The sequence below is a fragment of the Chelon labrosus genome, assembly GCF_963514085.1.
Source record: "Chelon labrosus genome assembly, chromosome: 13".
NCBI classification, from domain to species: Eukaryota; Metazoa; Chordata; class Actinopteri; order Mugiliformes; family Mugilidae; genus Chelon; species Chelon labrosus.
Genome location: NC_140346.1, coordinates 5420453 through 5444438, shown reverse-complemented (window position 1 = coordinate 5444438; position 23986 = coordinate 5420453). Strand labels below are relative to the sequence as shown.

Below are 23986 nucleotides of genomic sequence, written 5' to 3'. Positions count from 1 at the left end.
AGCTCCAGGCTGCACTGAGTGAAACAGTAGATCAGTAATTTATGGCCACTAACAGCGGCCATTGGCTGGCAGTGACGTAATGGCTTGCATAACGCCATGTCAAGTAACCAGGCCTGGCAGGAGCACTGCCACACAGATCACTTACAGAGCCTTTTGTTGCCTTCTGTCATTGTGAGGAGATGGCTTCTCGCTGAGCCTCGGCCGTGTGTGTGTGTCTGTGCTGAGAAGAGAGTGTCTAGTTCTGGATCACGGATGCTACCTGATAGGAACTTAGTGTACAATGGATGGACTGGGACTCCCTGTCTTGAGACAACAGTCCTTCCAGTTCACTGGAGAGCTCTTAGCGGAGGCATTAAAGCAAATCGCCGTGCAAGCATCAATATGGTGCACAATTTAAGGTAACAGAATGACATTCTTCTGGTGTGCTTTTGCCAGCAGAATGGTCAGCTGTCATTTTGTGTGATCTTTTAATTGTTGTTGTGTCTTAGAGAGTGGATTCAGTGGTTTTGCAAACACACTGGTTTTGGAGACTGTTTAGTGGTTTAATGGAAAGTTCCTTAATAACTGTAAGACCTCATATTTCTCATGATTTGGACATTTCTTAATCCAACTGAAAACACTCACACGTTGATTTCCTTGTTGCTTTTAAAGTGTCGCATTAGTGAGAAAATCCTGCGTGTGACGGGATCTTACTTCATTTGTTTTCCTCACTGCTGCTGTTGTTGTTGATGTTGAGTTCCCTCATAAGCTTAGCCGTTATTAGCAGGGTTAGCACACGCTTCAAGCCTGTTAAGCCTAAGTGATGTAAGTCGAAAACAGTTTATATGTTGTGCTGCTGTCCACACTGATCCGGTTGATATCTGGTATCTTAGCCTTCGCGTAAGAATAAATGACGCTGGAATGAATAGGCAAGTGATTTCCTCCTGCCTTTTTCTTCATCTCTGTCTTTTTTTCTTTTTTCTTTTTTTTTTTTTTAGCACTGCCAGTAACTCAAACAAGAGCACACCGGCCTGCTCACCAGTCCTGCGTAAACGCTCGCGCTCTCCAACACCACAGAGCCAGGAGGGTGAGAACATGGTGGAGAAGGGATCAGACCACTCCTCTGATAAGTCCCCCTCCACGCCCGAGCAGGTTGTCCAGAGAACATACTCCCTTCAGTCAGCACGGAGCGGGGGAAAGAACTCCAAGGTGAGTGAAAGGGATTTGCTCCTTTTTACCTATCTGATGCATTTCTCCCAGCGTCTGATAAGAACGAGGGACACGATCCTCGCAGTTTGAGATGTTGTGCACTTTCACCCAAGTTTTAAACATGTTTAGGATGGAAGTCTCTGCATTTGGAGCACTGCAATCACGTAAAGCTCTGAGCACTGTCAACAATGCCCAGCTTTGACTGCAATTACATGGACAAACTGAGTGAAACCCTTCTGATTAGAGCCTCCAATTTAACTGTTTACATGGACGTTAAATTAAATCACCTGTAAAGAAATATGCAACCCAAGCACCAAAACATCAATCAGTTCAGTTTATTTTTTTTTTTTAAGACCCAAAGTTGTTGTGTCCGTTGTGAAGCATGGACTCTTCCAGAAATATGCTAAATGTAACTGAACTGAATTTAATAGAAGAAGATGACCAAGATGAGACAGAGTGACGCTTCCTGTATTGATTCCGGCTACGTTCATCTTTTCAGACAACTGAACATTTTGCCACCGCCATTTTGTTTCTGTCCCCTCCCCCTCGACACTGACGTTTACCCCACATGGGACAAACATGCGCAATAAGAATGTATTTATACCATCCAGAGAGAGGCCCAACTGATTATGCTTTTTCATTCTGACTGGGCTGTTATTCTGATTGTTAGCTTATACTAATACTAGCCTGGCCATCAGGAGTTAAGCATGGGGCGTGTTTCAAAGGGAAAAAAATCCTTTGCCTGCAATTGTATAGTCCTGCAACCAATCAGAGCACAAATTCAACTCCACAGTGCTCACATGATATGTATGACTACGCCGCTGTTACTCTTCTGTCCATCACTGCCCGAATGGTTTGATTGGCCCAGCAGTTCCTGCCACATTGTCTGACTTCCAGGTTAGCTTAATACTAGCGTCCATGTAAACAAACACAGTTAAGAGAGATTCTCAACAGGCCCAAATAAAGCTTCACTGTGGGACACTAAGTGCTTATTTCACAGACATGTAGTGAGATTAAAATGGTCAGAATAAGGCCTTTTGAAGACTAGTTGAAACTAGTAACTAAAAACAGCAAAGATTAGAGACAATATGAATTTGCAGATGCATGTGCAGGTTTGGTTATTTAACCAAAATGTTTAATGTCTAACGGGAATATACAATCCTAAAAGGAAGTGGAAGCAAATCTATACAATAGCAGTAATATGGGGTTAGCAGCCATTGCTTTGAATTTATTCCTGTCATACCACAGGCAGCATCAGCATCAGGGTCAGCCCACATGTCACACCACGTTTTATATCATCTGAGTAATCTATCCTGACTCTATGACTGTCATGATGATATGTGAACTCATGTATGCAACCATTCATTAACTGCGAGCGCATAAATATGTCAGAGTTGGCCCTGCCTTTTTTTTTTTTACTGACATATGTGTTTTGATTGGTTATTGACTTGGTGTGTGACTAATGAGCTGTAACTATCACTCTCCCCTCTCTGGAGAGATTGCACTCCCCTCTCCATTCCAGCCTTTTCATTTTTACATATCATTTGCTCCACAGTCTCACATTTCCCCTTTGGTAAAGCAACACAAAGACCCATCATCAGACCTGAGCTTTTTACTTAAGTTGGCTTACTTTAAATGTCTGACATTAGGAAGTGATGCATAGAACTGAGTCATATTGACAAAATGTAGCTACGTATTCGCTCAGTGTTGGGATTTTTTTATTCTCGATTGAAGGTAGATATGTAAAAGCTTACTTCTGTAAGGACCAGGGTTTTATTTGACAAATCGTTAAAGAATCGAAGACGATAAATTCTAGTATTGAGTTGTTCTCCCTCTCATCTGCATCTCCCTTCACAAATTAACTCACAGATTATTTCAGGTTATTTCACTGAAGTAGCGTGTAGCTCCCGTTAGACGTAACCCATGCCGCTCCCTCCTTTATTACCTTCTCATTCTGTCCTCATCTGCGTCTTCTGTTTTGTCTCCTTTCTAAGTTCTTTTCATGTCTCCACAACACAGTGTGCACGCCCTCTCACTTTGCTGCAGCTGCTGCTACATGCCATATGATAATGTGTGCCATCTGATAATGACTGTTCAGCTCTTCTGTTGGTACTTTCAGCTGTTTCTTCTTGCAGTTTATTTCTTTTCATTTTGATTTTTTCTATCTGATTTTTCTTTGTTCTTCTCCTGATTGCATGCTAGTCTCACAAGCGACTTTCCAAAGTAAGCATTACTCTTTTTTTTCTGTTCTTCAAATATTGCTGTGCCCACCTTCCCTCTGCAACACCTCCCGTCTTGTGAGCTGCTCTGTGGAAATGTCCCAACCCCCGTTTGGAATGCCCCGAACCCAGCCTGCCTCCGTGCACACTGCAACCGTTGCAAGCCCCATCTGCACCCGCAATCATAGGCAGACGAACCTTTCGTGCAGCCAACAGCCCCACACCACCTTACTCACTTCCTTTCCTTTTTCTCTACTTCCCTTTCCTTTCTTTACCTTTCTGGTGATGTGAATGTAGCAATTTCCTGTCCAATATTTGTATTAATCTTGGTATACAAACAGCATATGAATGTCACATTGGGATATCCTGCTTTTTAAATATAGAGGAATAAAAGAAGCACAATAAAAAACACACACGCACATAATGGAAACCGGGTGAAGAGGCTTAGGCTGAATATTCCAGGAATTAAAATAAATGTTTCCAACACAAATCCACTATAAAATAAATACTGCCTGTAGTATTGCTGCCTTCAAATGGAGCTCGTAAGCTTGTGGTTACGACGTAGGAAGTCTTGTACACAAAATGCTTGGTGTTCAAGTGGTAACATTAGCCGTAAGTCGGGAGAACACCGTTGCTAGGCAATGGTTGGCTGTAGGAGACAAGTTAATAACTTGCTAACTTAATGTCAGAAATGCAAAGGCATAATGAAAGGATGAGGCAGTTGGAAATATCATCACTTTCCTAAAAAACACATGACACTAAAAAGGCGATGCCACTAAATGACATTCTAGAAACTTATTATCAAACTCTTATCAAACGCCACACATCATATGGTCTCTTCTCTTGGACACAGTGAACGTGCCCCTATTTGAAGGCAACACATGTCTGTTCTTTCTTCCACTTCCTTTTTCTCCCTACCTACACCTGGGTCCTACTCCTGTCTTTGCAAACTTTTCTCCTTTTCATTACAGTGGTAATGTGCTCTAATTGCCCCGCTGTACGGGGATAAACTTCCATAAATCCTGCCAGCGTCCCAGTCTAGAGATCCAGGACTACATCATTATTTGAGCATCCTCTTTGTTGACACATGAGAGAATCCCTTCTCCCCTCTTCTCTGCAGACTAGTGTCCCGTTTCAGTGCATCGCCTGTAGTGTCGCTTCATCCGTCTCATTTTGCCATTGTCAGACTCCATCCCACTTTTTTTGTTGATCTTGTAGGCTCAGCGTTTAGACAGTTAAAAAGCTCTGTTGTATCTGTATTAAAAAGAAAAAGGCAGAAACGTGTTGTCACAGTGAAATCCAATCTGTCAGTTAATGGGTGCTTGGTGCAAAGAGACTCTCATGTTGCTCTAGCGTTCGTGCGCATACACAGATACTAATTGATTGCAACACTGCTCTTCTCCGAGCCACAGTCCAAAACCCTCCCCCCATCCCTGTTCAAATACCCCCTGCATCGACCTCTGTGGTCCGCAGTGGTCACATGACCCCTGACATGAGACGAGGTCATCACCCTAACCTTAATGCAGTCAAGATCTGTGCCTCTCTGCAAGAATGGATAATGAATTTAAATAGTGACGGTGATAGAACAATAATCAGTCAGGCTTCTTGTGTAACACGCCAGCTAGATGGAGAGTCAGCTTCAACAGCGCAGTAACGGTGGTTATGTACTTTGGGGTTGTATTTGGAGCCGTATTTGGACTCTCTGGACCTCCTCTATCTCATTTTCCATTTCTTTCTCTGTTCATGTTGCTCACTGCTTTGGTTAACATTTTGTTTTCTCTTTAATTTTCTTTCAGTATGACAGACTAAACCTGATTAAAGTAAGCATTTCTTCTTTCATTTGACCCATTGACAATCCCTGCTGGCCCCTTTAAAAAAAAAAAAAACGTCCCACCACTTCCTGTCTGGCCGTACCACTGTAGTATCCCCTCTGACAGCTTGAGTCCCTCCTGTCCTATGTGAAGCTTCCCCTCCCCTTAATTAAAGGATTAAGAGACAAGGATTTATGGCACTTTTTATTCTAATGTTTATTTGAAATGTTGACGGTTCTTGGACAAATTTCAAAGCAAAGATATGACTCGAAATTTGGTCTTTAGAAATTATTTTTTAAGCCATGTGTCTGACAAAAACACATTTTTGGAATCCACATCTTCCAATGAGGGGAAATTTACACTAAATTAGATGGTTAGGGAAACAGACTCAAACTATTGTAAGGATTTACAGAGGAGTCCCAGTCCAGACTTAAATTGTATAATACTGATAGTCTCTTTATCTCTCTTGTCTCTCTCTGTCTCTCCCTCTGTGTCTGTCCCTCTCCTGCTGCCTTTGAATGCATCAAATCTATACAGTCACAATAAATAGTTTTTCTTTGTATAAACAGCACCACTGTAAATCTCGCCAGCCTCACTAGCATGTAGTCACACAAAATCAAACACAGCACACACGCGCACCTTATCCAGACAGTGGCCTCCAAGCAATTCCTCTCTCATGTCTCTGTCACCTTCAAATCAGATTAGCCCACATTAGCCCGGCTATCGTCACAGCCAGGCCTCGGGCCTGCGTCTGCGGCTCGCTGCTTGCTAACGCCGCACGCGGCAGATAACCACCACACCCTGTCAGGCACAGAGAAAACTCAGCTGACCCCAGGAAGAGAGGGGGGAGTGTTGCTGGCTTTTTGGAAGGACAGATTTACAATAAGCAATGCTTCATAAATAGCTCGCATGCACGTTTTACGGCCATCTGATGATCTGAAAGGTCAAAATAAGAAAATGTATTATTATAATCAACATTCAGTAATGTTTAATAGTTAATGCTGTAAAAGATCTAACTATAACTCATCCTCTAAAGTAGTAGAAACTAAGAGCTTGTTGCTTCTTAACTCTTTTGTTTATCACACCTCTGTGATCAGACACATGCTCTTTATGCTTTAATTATTTACCCCTTTGTTCCCCTTCTTCTGCCCACACATACCCTCTTCCTTGTTTGGCCCTCTGAATGATCACCTGCATGTTTCCTCTCTGGTACTTTTGCTCTTAGACTATTGGAGTGGAAATGTGTTTATGTGTCTGGAAAATGTTTCCATATAACAGACATGATTAAGATGTATCTCTGCTGCCCTCTGCTGTTATAAAACTGCAACTGAACATGATTGGTTGTGTATAAAGTGCACCAAATATTTCATGAAAACCAGGGAATCAGTTTAATGTGATCATTTTCACATCTCTCCTGTTGCTAAAAATCAGATGGTTGTAAAATGTTGTGTAAAACTCTCATCTCCATAAATGTATATGAATGACTTTTCTGAGGGCAGAAACGTGTACTTATTGTAGTTCTTGTATACTTGTACAGTACTTGAATGTGCTAGTTCAGTACACAGCAGGTTTGGAGTGAGATTACTTCCAGTTCCACCAACACAAGAAGCTGATTTATTTTCAAAAGGTCTCGCCAGTTTCCTCTTGCCTAAGTGAACTGGAAGAGAATTTCACCTTGCCTGCATTTACATCACTGCCGAGGTTTAATATAGAACATGATAATTTAATATTGTGGAGAACTTCCTGTAAGTTCCGTCAGGAAAGAGTGAGAGGCACGCGATGACTCTCACGCCAGCACTAACTTGTTATGAGGAGGATGATCGTGTTGCACACCCTCTGTATTTCTGTATTAGCCTACAAGCCTGCTGCAGTATTGCTTGATGGCAGTCACAGAGTTAAATACATCCCGTTTTTTCTTTCTTTTTCTCTTTCCACAGAAAAGCCAAAGCTGGTACAACGTAAGTCACACCTTGTTTTAATATACAAATCAGTGTGTATTGTTGTGAATGTGTGAGACCATCCTGTGTGTGGACATCACGTCATGTGTGTGACTTCTGGAAGTGCCCTGGACTCATTTTGATGACAAATGCTGCTTAAAAATGTAAAGGTCCATTGTCCAAACCCACTGGTGTAGACTACTGGTCAGCCGAGCCAGGGTTAGCATGGTTTTAAAAGAGCACCAGGTGGTCATTCTAACAACAAGAGAATGGAAAAGCTACATTAGTAAAGTGCTTTATAAACAAGATTTAATAATGAAATAATTTACCAAAGATACTTCTTGTCTGTGTGTACACACACCATACAGACTCAATAAAGCCAGAGTATTGTAGTTTTGTTTTGCACCACAAGGTGGTGCTGTAGCACAATGTCTGGCACCATCATAATTCTCAGACTTTTTCGGTTTTTGCACTGTTGTGTTGGTTGAACCCACATGCTGAGCAGGAATGAGAGCGTTGGACAGCGTTGAACTAAACCACAGTTTTCCCTAGAAGTGTGTTTATTGGACTTTTTCCCATTTTGTGTTGTTTTAGTTTTTATGTTATGTTTTTTCTTTCTTTTTTTTTTATTCCCTGTGTGTACACTCTTCCCCTTTCTCCCCAGCATGAGAGACAACACATCCTGAGAGTAAGCATGACTCGTATTCTTGTGCAACCCTGGATTTCTTTCTTCCTCTCTTGCTGTCAGAGTGGAGGGATTTTAACATCCCTCCATCCTGTTTCTCATTCCATTGACTTGACACAGTGTTGTTACCACCTCACAGCAAGGCCGCACTTTAAAAGGACGTAATTGTAATGTTAAAATAAACATAAATAAATGTGTGTCCTCACTAAAGTCTTATCAAAAACAGAATGAATTCTTAACTAGTGGTCATAACATTTGCATTGACAGTCGGAGCATTCTGGATTTGTATTTTACAAGTCCCTAAGGTGTGGTCGAAAGGCTGTCACCACATAGACGTCTATTTTCGGTATGCAGCAGGTGGTAACAACTGCGCTGAGCTCCTCCCTGTACTAAACAAATCAACAAGCCATCACAAGGGCCTCTGGATGAGCCATGGGAATGGAGCATGGTGCTTTAGTCTGTGGCTTGCTTCTCTGTTTCATGTGTCCTGGTAAACATGGACACCGTCTCAGGGTTTGTCATTGCAATAAGAACACAACACAGAAACCGCCTTGCATATAGCGGAAATGGAGAGCTGCTCTTCAAAGGAGAGCGGGTCCAAAACAAAAAGCAGACAGCTTCTTAAATACTTCCCCAATCAGCCATAATAAAGCCCTCTCATTTCCTCTGCCGACCTACTATTTGGAACGGATCATAACAAGTAATAACCCACAGCTGATGTTGCTTTGACCATGTGTTAAACGTTATCACTGATAACGTTTAACACATGGAAATGTCTGGATACGAGCACAACATACAAGAAGATAGCAGGGCCATGTACAAATATACTACAGAGTGTGCTTTGCTTAAAGGATAAATCTGGTGACATTCCACGTTTTACTGTCAGCACCTCCTAGTTAAAAACCAAAACCAACAATGGATTGATCCTACTAACCATTTTGTCCTGATTCTCATTTCTTTTTGCCTTAGGCCTGCACTGATTTCCAAAAACTATTAAAACACATAAGTGAGTCGCATCTAAATGGACATACACTGTACATGAACTGTTAACCCAGTTCTCAAAGACTTTATGTGAGACTATGCCACCTTTGCTGAATGAATTGGCCACTGTGGGCACAAAAGAGGCATCACATAAGTGTGGGATGATGATAAAAACTAAACCATAGAGTAACAGTAGTATGAGTCAACAAACTGACTCTAATGTAAAATCATTGACTCACATGAGTCGCAGTAAGCTACCAGTCATATGCAACCCATAAATATAGAGCAGTAGTTTGTCGGACAGTGTACGAACTTAGCCCCACGTCTACTGGTGTGGATGTCTATTGGACCATTGTCGTAATGTAATATCACATTATCATTACTGACTTACGTTTGGAAGGTGTTACCAGCTAGTTTACATCCTGGAATCTTTTTCTCCGGCAGGTACTGTAGCTGCTGTACACGCAGCTTATCAACTGTTCTCAGATCTAGTCTAGGCGGTGATGTGATAACGTAGTGCAAATACCAAATGCCATACTGACTGAAGGACATCTGCCTTATCTGTCGTTTATATGAATTCAGCTCTCTGCTTTTAAGAAGAAGATCACCTACTTAGATAGTTTCTATTTAAGAATAAATGTGCATAAGGCCTGTGGGTGTGTGGCCTCTTTTTAAAGCTTTACATCTTCAGTAGGAACAAATAGGCTGAATGTCACCACAAGCCAGTGCGGAAAAGGGGAAAAGAAATGAGAAACTAACACATTGATGGTTTTGGCCTGTTTGCAAGATGTATTGACAATAAGAAAAGTGTAGAGTAGCACTAATCTTATCCTTTCTGCCGTCTTCAAGCCCCTCTGACATAGTTCGAATTGTGATAAAACACCAAATGACTGTTGAAAATAGATGTTGATTTCTACATGTGTAGAATGGGCGATGTGAATGAGGGTAGTAGTAGTGAATGATTATTAATAATGGTGAATTTATCCTTTAAAAGGCTGTGTTCCTGATGCCTCAGACGCTAATGTTGCGTAGTTCATTTAGCTCTATCTGCAGGTGTGCTCTCTTTTATCCACCTGCATGTCAGAGAGTGTGTGTTTAAGTGCACCTCTACATGGCAGTGATGACCTCCCATAGCACTGAAACCAGACTGATTAAAAACCTATCCGTCCTAGTGTGAGTTCTGAGCCTGTTAGAGAAATGCACGTTGGCCACGCTTCCACAGCGGCCCTCTAGAAACCTCTTGCTTATCCGCTTTGCATCAGGACAAATTTGCTATGGTAACCACAGCCGCAGGCTCTAGGAAGTGAGCAACAAGGGTGAATCTGTACTTTACACAGCGAGCGAACTTCAGTTTGCATCTACGCAGACAGGGTGCGTCACACCTTCCTCTCTCTGATTTACAGACGAACATCGGCTGATTTTTCCGTCAAATGATATACGGCCTAATAGCAGCGTATGTGGTTATGATTAATAGGATGAACACCCACTAAAACCCCGCCCTGGTTTACAGTACCAGTCTCTTCCATCTCCTACTGTTTGTCCAGCAAGTTAATAGTTAACCAGATCAATACACACTGTGTATCTGCAGTCCTGCCTCATCCCAAGTCGCTCACTGTCACCTGAACTCTGGACGCTGCATCAGTCACAACGGCCTCTTTCTTTGCTTGATTTATTGGGGAAAATGAACGAGCGGAAATAGAGGATCTCCCTCAGCCGGGACACCAGAAGCATTTTCCAGGGTTAAAACTTAATTCATCTGAAGTTTCATCCGCATGATCTAAAGGCATTCACACAGCGGGGGAAGGCCTTTTTAAAGCACCAGTTTCCAAGAGGCCTGCGACAGAAGAATATTTTCCGAGACTCCTCTATTTTCCCTGCTTCAGATTGTCTCCTCAGCGTCTGCTCAAAGGGAGGACTGGGAACTAAGAGCAGGGGAAAGGTGGAACCCATGGCTGAATTCCAGAGCACAAATGCTGGCTACACGTTCGCTGCATCCAGCAAGAGTCAATGAAATCCAAGCCGTAGTAACGCTGTTGTTTTTGCCTCTCCTTTTTTGTTTTGCTAATCTCCACTCAGACCTCCATAGCTAAGCCCGCATTCTTGACTGCTGAAACATTTTTAGGTAGGAGCAGTGGGAGGACGTGGACATGAATTGTTTTTCAAGGCCTGCTAAAATAGGCGCTGTGCAGTTTCTTGCATGCTAAGAGTAACACAGGGTGATCCAGTATCAGGAGTACATGAGTGACCTCAATACCGAGGGCAGGAAGAAGGGAGTGAACGCTTTCATACCTTCACTGAATTCAAGTCATCAGCAGTCTGCTCTTTAGCTTGGACTCCAGAAGCTTTGCGTGCATAAAGCGATTGAAACAGATACCCGAAAAATTACAGTTTCATTGTCCAGCCGCTTCACTTTGAGCTCTGGTTTGCGACCTAGATCAGAGCCTGTTGGTGTCGTTTTTGCAGGCGGAGGTAACTGGAGGTTATTCTCACATCTGTTCTCCATAACTCAATCATTTGTTCAGACAGCAAGACGGACTCAACACATAGTTTAAAAAAAAATTTCTTCTACTCTCCCCCGTTTTCTTTCCTCTCAGCGTTAGCTTCTTAACTCAGCCACATCTTTGTTTGTATTAGTCCACCTCCCCACAAAGTAAACTCGCCCCATTCTTTGCTGGTCGTAAACAAAGTAATTACAAGGCGCTCAGATCTGGACAGCAGCACACACACACTCTGCTCACACACTTACTAGGAGGAGTAAGCAGGGGGGAGAAAAAAAAAAAAAGGAAAAAGCGACTGGCATGATAATAAAGGACTTGTTAGCCGGGGTTACTAGAGGGCAACAGCCATAACTCCTCTCCCTGTGTGTGTGTGAGAGGAAGCGAGAGAGCGCCAGGGAACGACAGAGCGAGACAAGGATCATGTGGCTGGAGTGCGCCGTGTCCACTGCTCAACGCTGAGAGGGAACAGCACCCAAAACAGGGGGCGGCGTCCAAAACCACTGTACTCACGATCTGTCTTCTCTTATTCTTCCAAACCTACTGTAACTGACAAGTCCTCCAAACGTCAGAGGAGCCCACTGGGGCACGCTTTGGAAAGTTTGCTTCCATCCAGGCGCAGCGAAGGATGAATATGGAACTGGATGAGGACTGTGCGATGGCGGACTGGGAGGCCGTGCTGGAGCTGGATGAGGCGCTGGCGGGGTGGCTTCTGCAGGGTCCAGCTAGAGGGGAATGGGGTTGGCAGTGGGGCTGGGCTTCCTCGGACCTTCAGGACCCCGAGTGGGACAATGAGGCGATCCCTGCTGTAAGTTGACCTCCACTCGCACGCCTGGAGAGCCACAAGGAGGGCGGTGAAAACAACAACACGAAGAGCTGGTTTGCTTATGATATCATAGCTATTTAAATTCATCTAGAGATCACACAGGCCTGTTGTTTGGACTGGTCATCAGATTAATGTCAGTGAATCCGTTTAGCGACAGTGTAGGCATGTGTTTGGACACATGGTGGTAGTATATGTGCGTTTCACTTCAGAGATGTCACTGACATGCTTTCAGAGGTTGCTCAAAGGCAAGTTGAAGCAAGATACACTCCCAAAACAGTGTTCCAGCAGTTCAACAACTTCTGTTTTGCAAAGAGAGGAGGCGCATGTGACTTTAATGTGAACGTGTTGTTCTCCTCTCACCAGTATTTCCAGTGTGCCCCTTGTTACTGGCAGCCATTGTTTCCTGAAGCTTTCCTTTAGCAGGAAAGCATCTGGCGCAGACAGTGAGAGCCCCTCACTTTGGCACACATCGGGAGGTTTTATACATCGCAGGCTCGCTCTGCAAATAATCAAGTCTGCTGAAGCTAAGCCAAAGAAAAAAGTGGGATCGTGTTAAAGAGGATATTCTTCCCAGAGTTCCCAAGAATTAGTTTGACCACATTAACCAAAGCAACTGTGCACGGGTTTGTTTACAACTGAGGTCTCGGCAGTTGCTCAAGCCCTTTTTCACTTAACAAGAGCCTCATTGTCAGAAACATGTTGCTTTATATTTCTAGTATGATACTGTAACTCATTTTCTGAATTATAAATCCTCATTGCAGCAGCATGTGTATTGAATGACCTGCACTGGGCTGTTTCTTTTACAGACTGCGCTTTAAATGGCTCTGTTATCCAAGTGTCAGTAATGATGCACTCTCACAAATAGCTGCCATTCACTGTATTCCCATTTCTAGTGCCTGTCAAAACCCCCCACAGGCTGTGTAATTATAGTAAACCAGGTCGAACCTGTGGGTGGTTTTGACAAGGTTATCTCATGTATCCATGGACACAAATAAACCGGGCTGCGTGGCAGTGTGCGAGCGGGCATGAAGACACGAGCGTGTGTTTTGGAAGAGAGTTTCAGTGTTCCTCACTCTGCCCCCGTCACTGCAGGTGCTGAGCCCGACATACAAGCAGCGAAATGAGGACTTCAGGAAACTCTTCAAGCAGCTCCCCGACACAGAGAGGCTCATTGTGGGTGAGTGGACGCCACAGACACACTGGGGCCATCTGAGGGCTGGCAGGGCTCGGCCAGCTTGTTAGCAATTAGAAAATGATTAATCTTCACCGTGCAGAGAGGAGACGCACACAAATATTCCAACTCTCTGACATCATGTCATCGTTGTGTAGATTTTGTTGATTAACTAAGAAAACGTCTTGATACCTTGACAACTTTGACAACACTCTAAGCTACATACCCCACTCTCCTATGAACACATAATGTCACAAGTTTAGTTGACATGTTGTTGATTGAGTTTTTCGACTCTGATAAATGCTGTTATTGTTTAAAATGCCTTAAATCTAGAATGTGTGACCTCCACTCGTGGTTTAGTGAAGAGGAGTTCATATCTAAGGGAACAGTGCTTAAACAAGTGGATTATTTTTCTGAAATTGCTCGTCATTCAGTGTTAATTTATATTACTTTCAATCTATCTCTCTTATCTGTTTATCCATCTATCTGTCTCTAATGTTATCTCTATCTGTATATCTGCCTGTCAGTCTGTATATCAGTCATTCTGTTTGTCCCTGCGTTTATTCGGTGCATCTCTCATTGATCTCTGTCTCTTTCTATCCATTTAACTATCTGTCTATTTGTCTGTCTATCCATCCTATTTCTCCTGTTACATCCTGTCTCTCAGTCCATCGAGCTGTCTTTGCATGTTGTTGTGTCGATCTACACGTTTCTCTCTGATTTTGTGCCTTGTTTGTGCTGCAGACTACTCCTGTGCTCTTCAACGGGACATCCTCCTGCAGGGACGACTCTACCTCTCTGAGAACTGGATCTGTTTCTATAGCAACATCTTCCGTTGGGAAACACTGGTATTGATGTTCACTCTGAAATTTTTCTTATTTTTTATTTTTTTTTGCCCATACAGTACGTGCCTGTGTATATATCTATAACTGTGTGCATTTGTGCGTAGCTGACAGTGCGACTAAAGGACATCTGCTCAATGACTAAAGAGAAGACTGCCCGCCTCATTCCCAATGCCATCCAGGTCTGCACAGACAATGAGAAGGTAAAGGATACAGAATCCAAGAGTGATACTTGTCATTTCACATGACGGTTTTTAATCTAATCATCTTCACATTAAGAGCCTTGTCCAGAGGTGTAAAGTGTGTCTTGTCACAGGAAGATTATTGATTTAATGTTTATCACCAGTAGAGGGGGCATGTTCCTGTCCCCAGTAGGTGTCTGGACAGTGGTTACGGTTAATGCCACCAAAATCTGTCGTGTATGGGTTCAAACCAGGCTCCTAAAATGTTCTTTTCATCCCTATATTAAGTGTTACTTTTGTTCTGTGTTAATTAAGTGAGTTAATAGGTGATTGCATTTCATCCTCCTCAGCACTTCTTCACCTCGTTTGGAGCCAGAGACAGGACGTACATGATGATGTTCAGACTGTGGCAGAATGCGCTGCTTGACAAGGTAAACCAGTCTGATCTGAGAGTGTATACTGCGAACAGAAATACTGCACATCACTGTTTGGATCTCAGAAATGTTACTGCACTGTAATCTCAAGACTCCTCATTTGGACTCGTTTGCGCCTTCTGCAGCCCCTGTGCCCGAAAGAGCTGTGGCACTTTGTTCATCAGTGCTATGGCAACGAGCTCGGCCTAACCAGCGACGACGAGGACTATGTTCCCCCTGATGACGACTTCAACACCATGGGGTGAGTTTGCTTACGCCTCAGCATCCGTTACCGCGGTTACCATTAACATCTTCAGTTAATTACCTAATAACTCAAACTAGAAAATAATTAGTGGGCCCAATATGAGCCATGACGAGCAATACTCACATGCTCAGTCATGCACGCGCATACAAACCCGCTCTGACTTTGTCAGGTAATCCATGTAGACAAACGATTACACACTTAGCATTCTTATCTCCTCGAATTAGCCCTCAGCTAATTTACACTGCACTTTTGAAGACACTTGAAACTTCTTGGCTGGCCTGCTTTGTGAAATCCTGAAAGTCCTCTCTCTCTTCCTGTATTTTCCTGTCATGTCTGAGGAGGAAATCAATACAGAGTCATGATTTGAGTCAGTCTGGTTTCCAGTTCACTCACAGTAGATGTGAGCCACATATGTTATCTGAGCCGTGATCAGTGAACTCAAACTGACAATTGGAAAGGAAGGTTTGACTTCAAAGTCTAAATGGAGGTCAAATGAGATGAAGGAAGTGATAATGGCTTTGTTAGTGAGTGGCAATAGTCTACATCCATATTAGTAAATTAAAGTAGGGCTCATTTTCAGTTGCTTCCCACACATTAAGATTCAGAAATGTTAATATAACAAAAAACCGCCCACATTAGAATGGTTCTTTGTTAACTACTGCTCATCCAGGACCACGTGAGCCATGTCACACTATAAAAAAAAAAGTGACAAACACTGCATGTTCTTCGAGAAGCTCCTTCAGGAGGTGAGATGTGGTGCGTTGAAAGTAAAGCTTCATGCTCTGGTGCCTTCAGGTTCAGTGAAGAGATTCCCAACGAAGAGAATGAGATCAACAATGACAACTTGTCAAAGAGCAGCGCAGATGCCAAGCCTGAGGGCAGCCCTCCTCCGATACACAAGAAGGTTGTCCCAAACAGCACCATCCCCAGCAACCACGACACAGCAATCACAGTAAGTGTCAGACGTTGTGTACTGTGCATCCACACCTATTTAAATGGCAGCATGGAAATGTCAAGTTTACCATCTCTGTGGGTCACAGTTTGCCTGGAAATCAGGCTGAAGTTCCCCCATCTACAAAATTGTAGTGGGGGAATTTTGGTCTGGAGTTGCTCTGTTTAGAATTCATTATGCTCAGCAGAGATCTGCTCAGCCAGTCAAACTATTTTGCCGCAGATGGACAGAATAGTTACATCAGAGCGCTGTTGAGAGGATTGTTTCCAACAAAATGACCGCCGTCAGAGAAGCGAGATGTGTAGATTCCCTTATTGCGTCTGTTGGAAAAGATATTTGGAGCAGAATAGCTTAAAGGATCATCAGTGATTAAGATTTAACATGATATATTATTGACAATTCCCTCAGTTTGACCTCCCAGCAGAGGAATATGCGGACTGCCTACCAGACGGTGAGCTGCTGGCTTTGCCTCTACTGCTGGAGGAGAAGAACGAGACCAGCGGGCCTGGTGGTCCTGTCCCCTCACCGTCGCTGGACTTCAACGACAACGAAGACATCCCCACTGAGCTCAGCGACTCCTCGGAAACACATGACGAAGGTAACTGCAGTCAACATACACTTCAGATAAAATAATGCAGCAGCAGGAAGTGTGGTCTTTTCAAGAATTGCCCCAGGATTATGTAGACATTGCAAGAAACAAGACTTATTTTTTACCTGTCATCCATGTTTCTTCGACAAGTAGGTGAGGTACAGGCCTTCCATGAGGATCTGAATGGCAGGCAGCATATCAACGAGATCTACAAGTTCAGCGTGGACAAGCTCTACGACATCCTCTTCACAGAGTCTCAGTTCATGAGTGACTTCATGGAACAGAGACGATTCTCTGGTCAGTACTCTTCATCTCTCTGTCTCTGAAATAATGCAGTCCCTCCAGGCAGGACTCATTCATAATTCTCTCCCACCATTTTTCTGTTTAGACGTTGTTTACCACCCGTGGAAGAAGGAGGAGGATGGGAATCAGACCAGAGAAATCATGTACACCATCTCTTTGTCCAACCCTCTGGCGCCCAAAACGGCCACAGTCACCGAGACACAGGTAAAGGCAGCTTATGATATACAGTATGATCATCTCTTCTAAATAACAATCATTGAAACCACATATTGCTGTTTTTTGCCAGACTCTATACAAAGCTAGTCAGGAGAGCGAGTGTTACATTATCGATGCTGAGGTCATCACACATGACGTGCCCTACCACGATTACTTCTACACTCTCAACCGCTACATGCTCACACGGGTGGCCAAGAACAAGTGTCGGTTACGGTGAGTTAATGCCACTCTCATAATCTGACCATTTCGAATCATATATTTGATTGCTTTTAAACACCTCCAAAATTTATATTTTGCTTTTTCTACTTTAACGGAAAAACGGCTGTCTATGTGAGTGAATGCATTTCTGTGTGTCTCTCAGGGTATCAACAGAGCTGCGCTACAGGAAACAGCCGTGGGGGCTGGTGAAAGGCTTCATAGAGAAAAATTTCTGGAGTGGGCTTGAGGAGAACTTCCGCCATCTTGGTAAACTTTAGTTCTGTTTATTTGATTGTAATGTGCCAGTGAAGTCCCTTCAACGGGACATCTGAATGTCTACTTAGTGGAGAGAATATAGGAAAAACATGGAGCACATGTGCAGTTGAAATACATTGTTGCCTCTTTTCTGAAGACCCATTAATATACAACCAGTAGACAGTTCATTAGGTACACTAGCAAAAATGTGTGCGTTCTAACATAACAGTCCTGCGCTAAATAATTTTTCATGACTGTTATAATGCCTCAGAACGGTGGCTGTGGCTTGTAGTACTATTGAATTGTATTGTGCTTTATTTTTACATTTTAATCAGTGGGCTAGACTAAACAACAAAAATACTTTAGTGTTTAATTCAATCCAGTTTAACAGCGCCACAACCTACATCCTCCAAAATGAAAACACAGTTGAATCAACATCTCTAAGATTTAGCGCAGGACTGTTACATTGGAATGTACCTAATGATCTGTCCAGTGAGTGTATATGTATATACAGTGGAGGGCTGAAGTTTAGAGACTCAGCTTTAATTTAAAGATATGTATTATCAAATTAGAAGGTGTAGCAACTACAATCATTTTTATATAAAGTCCGTTTCACGGATAGGTTGTGCGATATTCATTTATCATTTCTGCAAGGCAAACAGGCCATGCCTAGGCTGTAAAAACAAAACAAATCTTTCCACGCTCTGGTGAGCTCTGCAACATAAAAAGATCTGGATGTACACAGAAAACAAAAGTGGCGAATGATCTCAATATCCTTTCTATGGCAAATTAGAAGCTGAGTCAAGTGAAGAACACTCTCTGGGAGGTAGGCACAAGTCTACCATCAAGGGAAGACACAAGAGCAAACACATGAAAACCAGGGAAAACAAGGGTTCATTGTGTGTGAACTGTGTGTGGTTATAATTCCTGAATCTTTCCTCCAATTGTGATGGCAGTACTGTGAAATTAGAGCTGACAGTCTGCCCCTTTATGACCATTTAACTGTAGCTTAAATGGATTTTGGTAAACGGATAAAATACAAAATGTGTCAGTGTCCAAACATAAACAGCATAGACATAAAAAATTACGCTGATATATACTGTATATGCCCCGGCTGCAGCATGTGAAGGGGGTGTTATGTGTAACAGATATTTCCCACCATCTCAGAGTTGGAGTTGTCCAAGCTGGAGGAGATCCTGACCGAGTCCCACCAGCTGTCTCCGAAGGCCAAGGCAGTGAAGAACTCCACGGTGAGGCGAAAGAAGAGGCCGCTCCCCCACTTGCGCAGCCAGCACCTGGACGAAGCCCTCAGCCCAGTTACCACGCCGACGGACGAGGAAGTGATTCAGAGGATCAAACAAGTGGCAGGCTCCACGCAGACCAGACACCAGAGTCCAGAACACCATCACCTGCCCGGGGGCCTCGCGCTGTACAGCGTCTCCAAACTGCTGCTCATCATCAGCTTTGTGTACGCAACTGATCACAACACACACACAACGCATATCTGGCCATTAGGTTATAAATGCAAACTTGATACATGCTGTTGACACAAGCATACACACATGCTCATGTCAAATTTGTCTGAGTCACTTGTTTTATGATTTCATCCATAATTTCTACAATATTTGCATAAATGTTATCACGGACTTCATTATTGATCTGTCTATTCATTTATCAAGAGAATGTATTGGTCAGAAGTTCATTTCTGGCTGAATCATACAATAATTATACTGACATTTCATACAAACAACTAATAGGATAAACTTATTAGATTTTATATCCACAGTCAGAATCAGAATTGACTTTATTTCCAATTACTTGTGCACATACCAGGGTTTTAGTGCATTACAATAACAGCAAACAAAGAACATGCTGCAACTCAAGCTGTGCAAATTTAAAAACATTGTAAAAACATTGCCAATAAGAAAATCTATGTTTAAAACCTGTAAATAATTTTGTAAAATATCTGTTTTAAATACAGGAGCTTTATAGTTTATGGGGAGCAGCCCCCCAAAGCTGAAAAATGATGCTAAAACTGCAGTTCCCAGGTTGCCGGCTGCAAAAGCGAGTGAATCCCTATAGACCTTCATGTTAAAATGCCCCAAAACACCCTTGTTAAAAAATATTTCTTGTTCTCCATATCTAATTTGCCCATTCATGACAGGTCTACAGCTGGTAAACCTTTATATAACTCAACGTCTTCTCTACATATATTATATGAGGCTGGGAAGATGTGGATGTAACCTTCAGATTTAGTTGAATCTGTGGCCAATTTAATTTAAATTTAAAGTGTACTCATTCCAATTACAGGGCCTCGAAAGAGTCCTGTATTGTTACACAATTGGAATTTTTTTTTTTTTTTTTTGCTTTCTTTACAAATATCTCATCATTGTTTCCCTGAGTGTAACTCCTTTCTCCTCCTCTTTCATTGCCATCCCTAGGATCTGTCTCAGGTATACGTGTTTTCTGATTAGCCAGTAGGGCCAGATGCATACTGTATGTTTCCCATTGCACTTTGAATATAATTTCCATTTCAAATTAAAGCCATTATGAGTTACTAGTCATCATTCATTTCGTTTCTCTCTTGGCTTCCTTCAGCCTGGTGCTGCTGGTGTTCCTCAACATGATGCTGTTCTACAAGCTGTGGATGCTGGAGTACTCGGCGCAGTCCTTAACAACCTGGCAAGGACTGCGGCTTCATGAAAGGTACACAGATGTACACTTCCTTATTTAGAGATTATGTAAGATAAACGACCAGTGCTGCTCACTGTGTGTGCGCCCCCACGTGGCAGTATGATACAATGTGTTGAACGTAATGAGGCATCAAGTCTCCCTCACTCATTATTTTGGATATTTATTTGTCCCGGCCTCTGACGTTAATTATTTTTGAGGTCACGTTATAACTTCAGCCCTGGAAGTTACTTTGCACACATCAACGTGACTGCTTTGATGATTGACAACACACTACTATTTAGATTTATGTATTGGTTTGGATAATCAACAGCTACAAGGACAGGACATTTTAAAAGGCTATCATTACCAGTAAATATACTTAACTTGCTGTGCTTAACTCTGGTATAAATAGCTGTAGTGTGTTTTTTTCTGAATGAATGAGGCAAAACTCTGCTTATGCAACATGGCGTCAGTTGAGTCCATCAACGTGGCCAGGACACGTGTGTGTTCACAGTGCTGAAGGAATGTGGTCACATGAGGCCCAGACCACCTCTTAATGTGGATCTCAGATGCATTCCCAGTGTTTACCTAAAGCTGGTCAGTTGCAGTCGGATCACTCAGGACAGTTAATACCACTGTCTGAACAGAGCCTGAGTCAGCTGGTGCTTTCTCTCTGTCTGGTACCTTTAACTTTTAGAGTCAAAGTAAGGTCAAGCTGTCTTTCTTAAATGCTTTTTCCATCTCGGCAGCTCTTTGGCTTTCCCAGAGTTAAAGACATACACATGCACACATACACGGCCTGACATACACACTCAACTATATCCATATGGCCCTTGACGTGTGTGACAGGAAAACACAGAGCTTCTAAAATTACCCCCGAATAGCTCAGGGCTTACTGAAACAATTTACCAAACTGTTAGCTGGCAGTCCCTCAAAATGGAAATCACGCTTCACTGGCTTGCACCCTGATGCTGTTAACGTATGTGTGTTTGTTTCCCAGTAAACTGCCCCAGACGCAGATGGAGTGGGCCCAGCTTCTGGAGGCGCAGCAGCGTTACCATGACTCCGAGCTGCAGAAGTGGAGGGAGATAATCAAGTCGTCGGTGGTGCTGCTAGACCAGGTACTCAGACACAAAGAGAGCCTTTCAACTGCGCGTTCAAACTGTGATAAACAACTCTTAAGAGAATTTCTGTTGAATGTAGACGCTGCTGTAATTTAATGTACTAAATTCATCATGGCTGTAGCCGGCTGGTTGAACAGCCCTTTGTGTAGGGTGAAGGAAGGTGAAGGTTAGGTGAAGGAATGATGGACAGGGCAGGAGGCTTGTGTTTATTTCTGTGCTGAATTTATAAACTGTCGTGCAGTTTGCTCAGACCTGGCACACTGTAAAAGATCAAGACTACACACAGCTGCTAGCTTGCTTGTTTTCTTAAGATGTTGCCAGAGCCATACATTATATCTGCTGGTGACTAGAGTCATGTGAGCCACTAAAGCAACAGTTTTGCACTCCATAAATGGCAAGTGGAATCACAGAGTGGCCAAACACTGTGCAGAGGTCTAAAAAGGAGTCAAGCCTGCAAAGTACATGGAACTAATGGAGTTTGCTACCGTGCCAATCTGTGTTTTCTAGAGGATTTCTCAGTGTGAACTTTCTATGAATGCAGTGAATCTAGAAAGGAGCTAAACTGTTCATATTTGTTCCTACACTGATCAGCCACAACATTAAAACCACTGACAGGAGAAGTAAATAACATTGACCATTTTGTGAGAATTCAATGTTCTGCTGGGAAAAGTTTGGACCTGGCATTCATGTGGATGTTACTTAGACATGTATCACCCACCTAGACCAGACCAGGCACCCCCACCCCGTAGCAATGACACTCCTTGATGGCAGCCTGACACACACACAAAAACGCTTTATGAACAACTCAAAAAACATGAAGAACAGCACAAGGTGTTGACCTGGCCTCCAAATACACTAGATCCCAAACTGATCAAGTATCTGTGGGATGATCCACAGAGGCCCCACTCCTCAACCCATAGGACCCAAAGGCCCCCACTAACAACATTCTGTTGCCAGACACCACAGGACACCCTCAGAAGGCCCATGTCCATTCTCTGATGAGTCATAACTGTTTTAGAGGCACAAGGGAGACCTACACAGTATTAGGAAGGTGGTCATAATGTTATGTCTGATCAGTGTATTTATCATGCATATGTAACAACATCATAGCCTTTATGCTGAACAAAATGCCTGAAAATGTTAACTCCCTGAACTCATTCCAGGGTCTCCTACTCGCTAATAATATAAATCAATAAATACACCAGGGTCATGCTCTTTAAGGCACTAACCATGTATTTGCAACACTTCCCGTTTAAATGAAGCCATCAAAACTCTGTAAATATTTCATTTTGAGTTACGACCAGATCACAAATGAAATAAACCACCTCGCCCTGAAGGGAGCTTTGTGATTCCACTAAGCTAAATTCCAATAATCCCTGTTCCTTCCTTCAGCCAAAGGCCATAAATAAAGGCTGACGTTCAAAGGTAGCCCATAATTGAATATGACCTGAGTAAATTAACTTCAGAAGGCTATTGAATGTCGTTCTCGTATGAATGACCACCACTTGCTGCTGGTTGCCCAATATCAAAATCTGAAAACAGATTTTTTTTATCTTTCAACTATGTCAACGGTAGTAATGGAATTGCTGCTTGTTACTAATATATAACTTTTTGTCTGCTTGCGTCTTTTCTTCAGATGAAAGACTCTTTATTGACTCTTCAACGAGGCATTGGTTTAAGGGACTACAGCTCTGAGACTGAAGAGAAGAGAAGTCGCTATCACTGACACACCACCATAAGGCCATGAGGGCATGCTGTGCAATATAGGACCTGTTTTGTTTGTGAACCAGTATGCAGGCAGCAGCAAGGCAGAGGGATGACATAGGGGGGCGGTGGGACCAACTGTGAGCGGGGTCCAAAGACACGAAGAGAGGAGCGGTCGTCTCCGGCGTGCAGAGGTTAAAACCAGAGGAGGTAACCGTGGACAGAAAGTGCCCACTGTCGCACACAGGAACTGAGGTGTCCCCAACATCGATGAGGCATTGGTGGGAAGGAGACTCGCTCCTCCTCGACACCTGTGGGATAACCGTTTCCTTCTACTCTCTTTATTTCCAAGTGCATCCTACTGTAAGCCATGTCAACCAGGGGAGTGGCGGAGAGAAGGAAGGAAAACTACTGCATGCATTTAGACAACCTAGCTCCCCTCAGTCAGTGTTAATGTGGTCCAGTTCCAGTCTCTGTGTGTCAAAAAAAGAAGAACAGAAGAAGAGGAGAGATAGAGTCAAAGGAAGGGGGAGGGGGTCCTTTCGAGTCTTAATGACTTTTTACACTCTCTCGACTGTTCCAAACCAATCGTCCCCTAGAGGTCCTCGCTGCAGCGTCCCTTTAAGAAACCTCCAGGTGATCAGAGGACCGAGTCGTTCCACTAAAGGAAAGAAGTATTGTAGCTGGGGGATCAGCTTCACTGATCAGTCCCGATCACCTCGTATGCTTTCTGTCAGGGCTGGCTCCCTGTCAGAAGATGGTGGTGTGATGTTTCAAAGTAGAATTGAAAGATTGATGAGACCTAAGCCCGTCTTTTTAACCTTAGACACAAATCACATGATCGGCCTCCCCTACCACAGTGTTACCTACCTTACGCTCATCCTACTGATGAAGTCGAATGTATTAGTCTGGAAAAACGGCCCGACTTTGATCACAACTTATGAATCTTGTACATGG

At 43.1% G+C, this 23986-nt stretch overlaps 1 protein-coding gene across 1 annotated transcript; it reads left to right on the top strand.

Annotated features, from left to right (window-relative positions):
- Nucleotides 1-263: 263 nt before the first annotated feature.
- gramd1bb (GRAM domain containing 1Bb) lies at nt 264-23889 on the top strand. The gene is made up of 21 exons (XM_084558594.1): nt 264-1188; nt 3391-3411; nt 5204-5227; nt 7156-7176; nt 7820-7843; nt 13235-13319; nt 14058-14161; nt 14263-14358; nt 14688-14768; nt 14897-15012; nt 15811-15967; nt 16376-16565; nt 16710-16853; nt 16945-17063; nt 17146-17288; nt 17437-17540; nt 18696-18996; nt 19970-19981; nt 20127-20234; nt 21202-21322; nt 22962-23889. The coding sequence occupies exons 1-21, from the start codon at nt 901-903 to the stop codon at nt 23049-23051; spliced, it is 2349 nt and encodes a 782-aa protein (XP_084414720.1). The 5' UTR covers nt 264-900; the 3' UTR covers nt 23052-23889.
- Nucleotides 23890-23986: the final 97 nt, after the last annotated feature.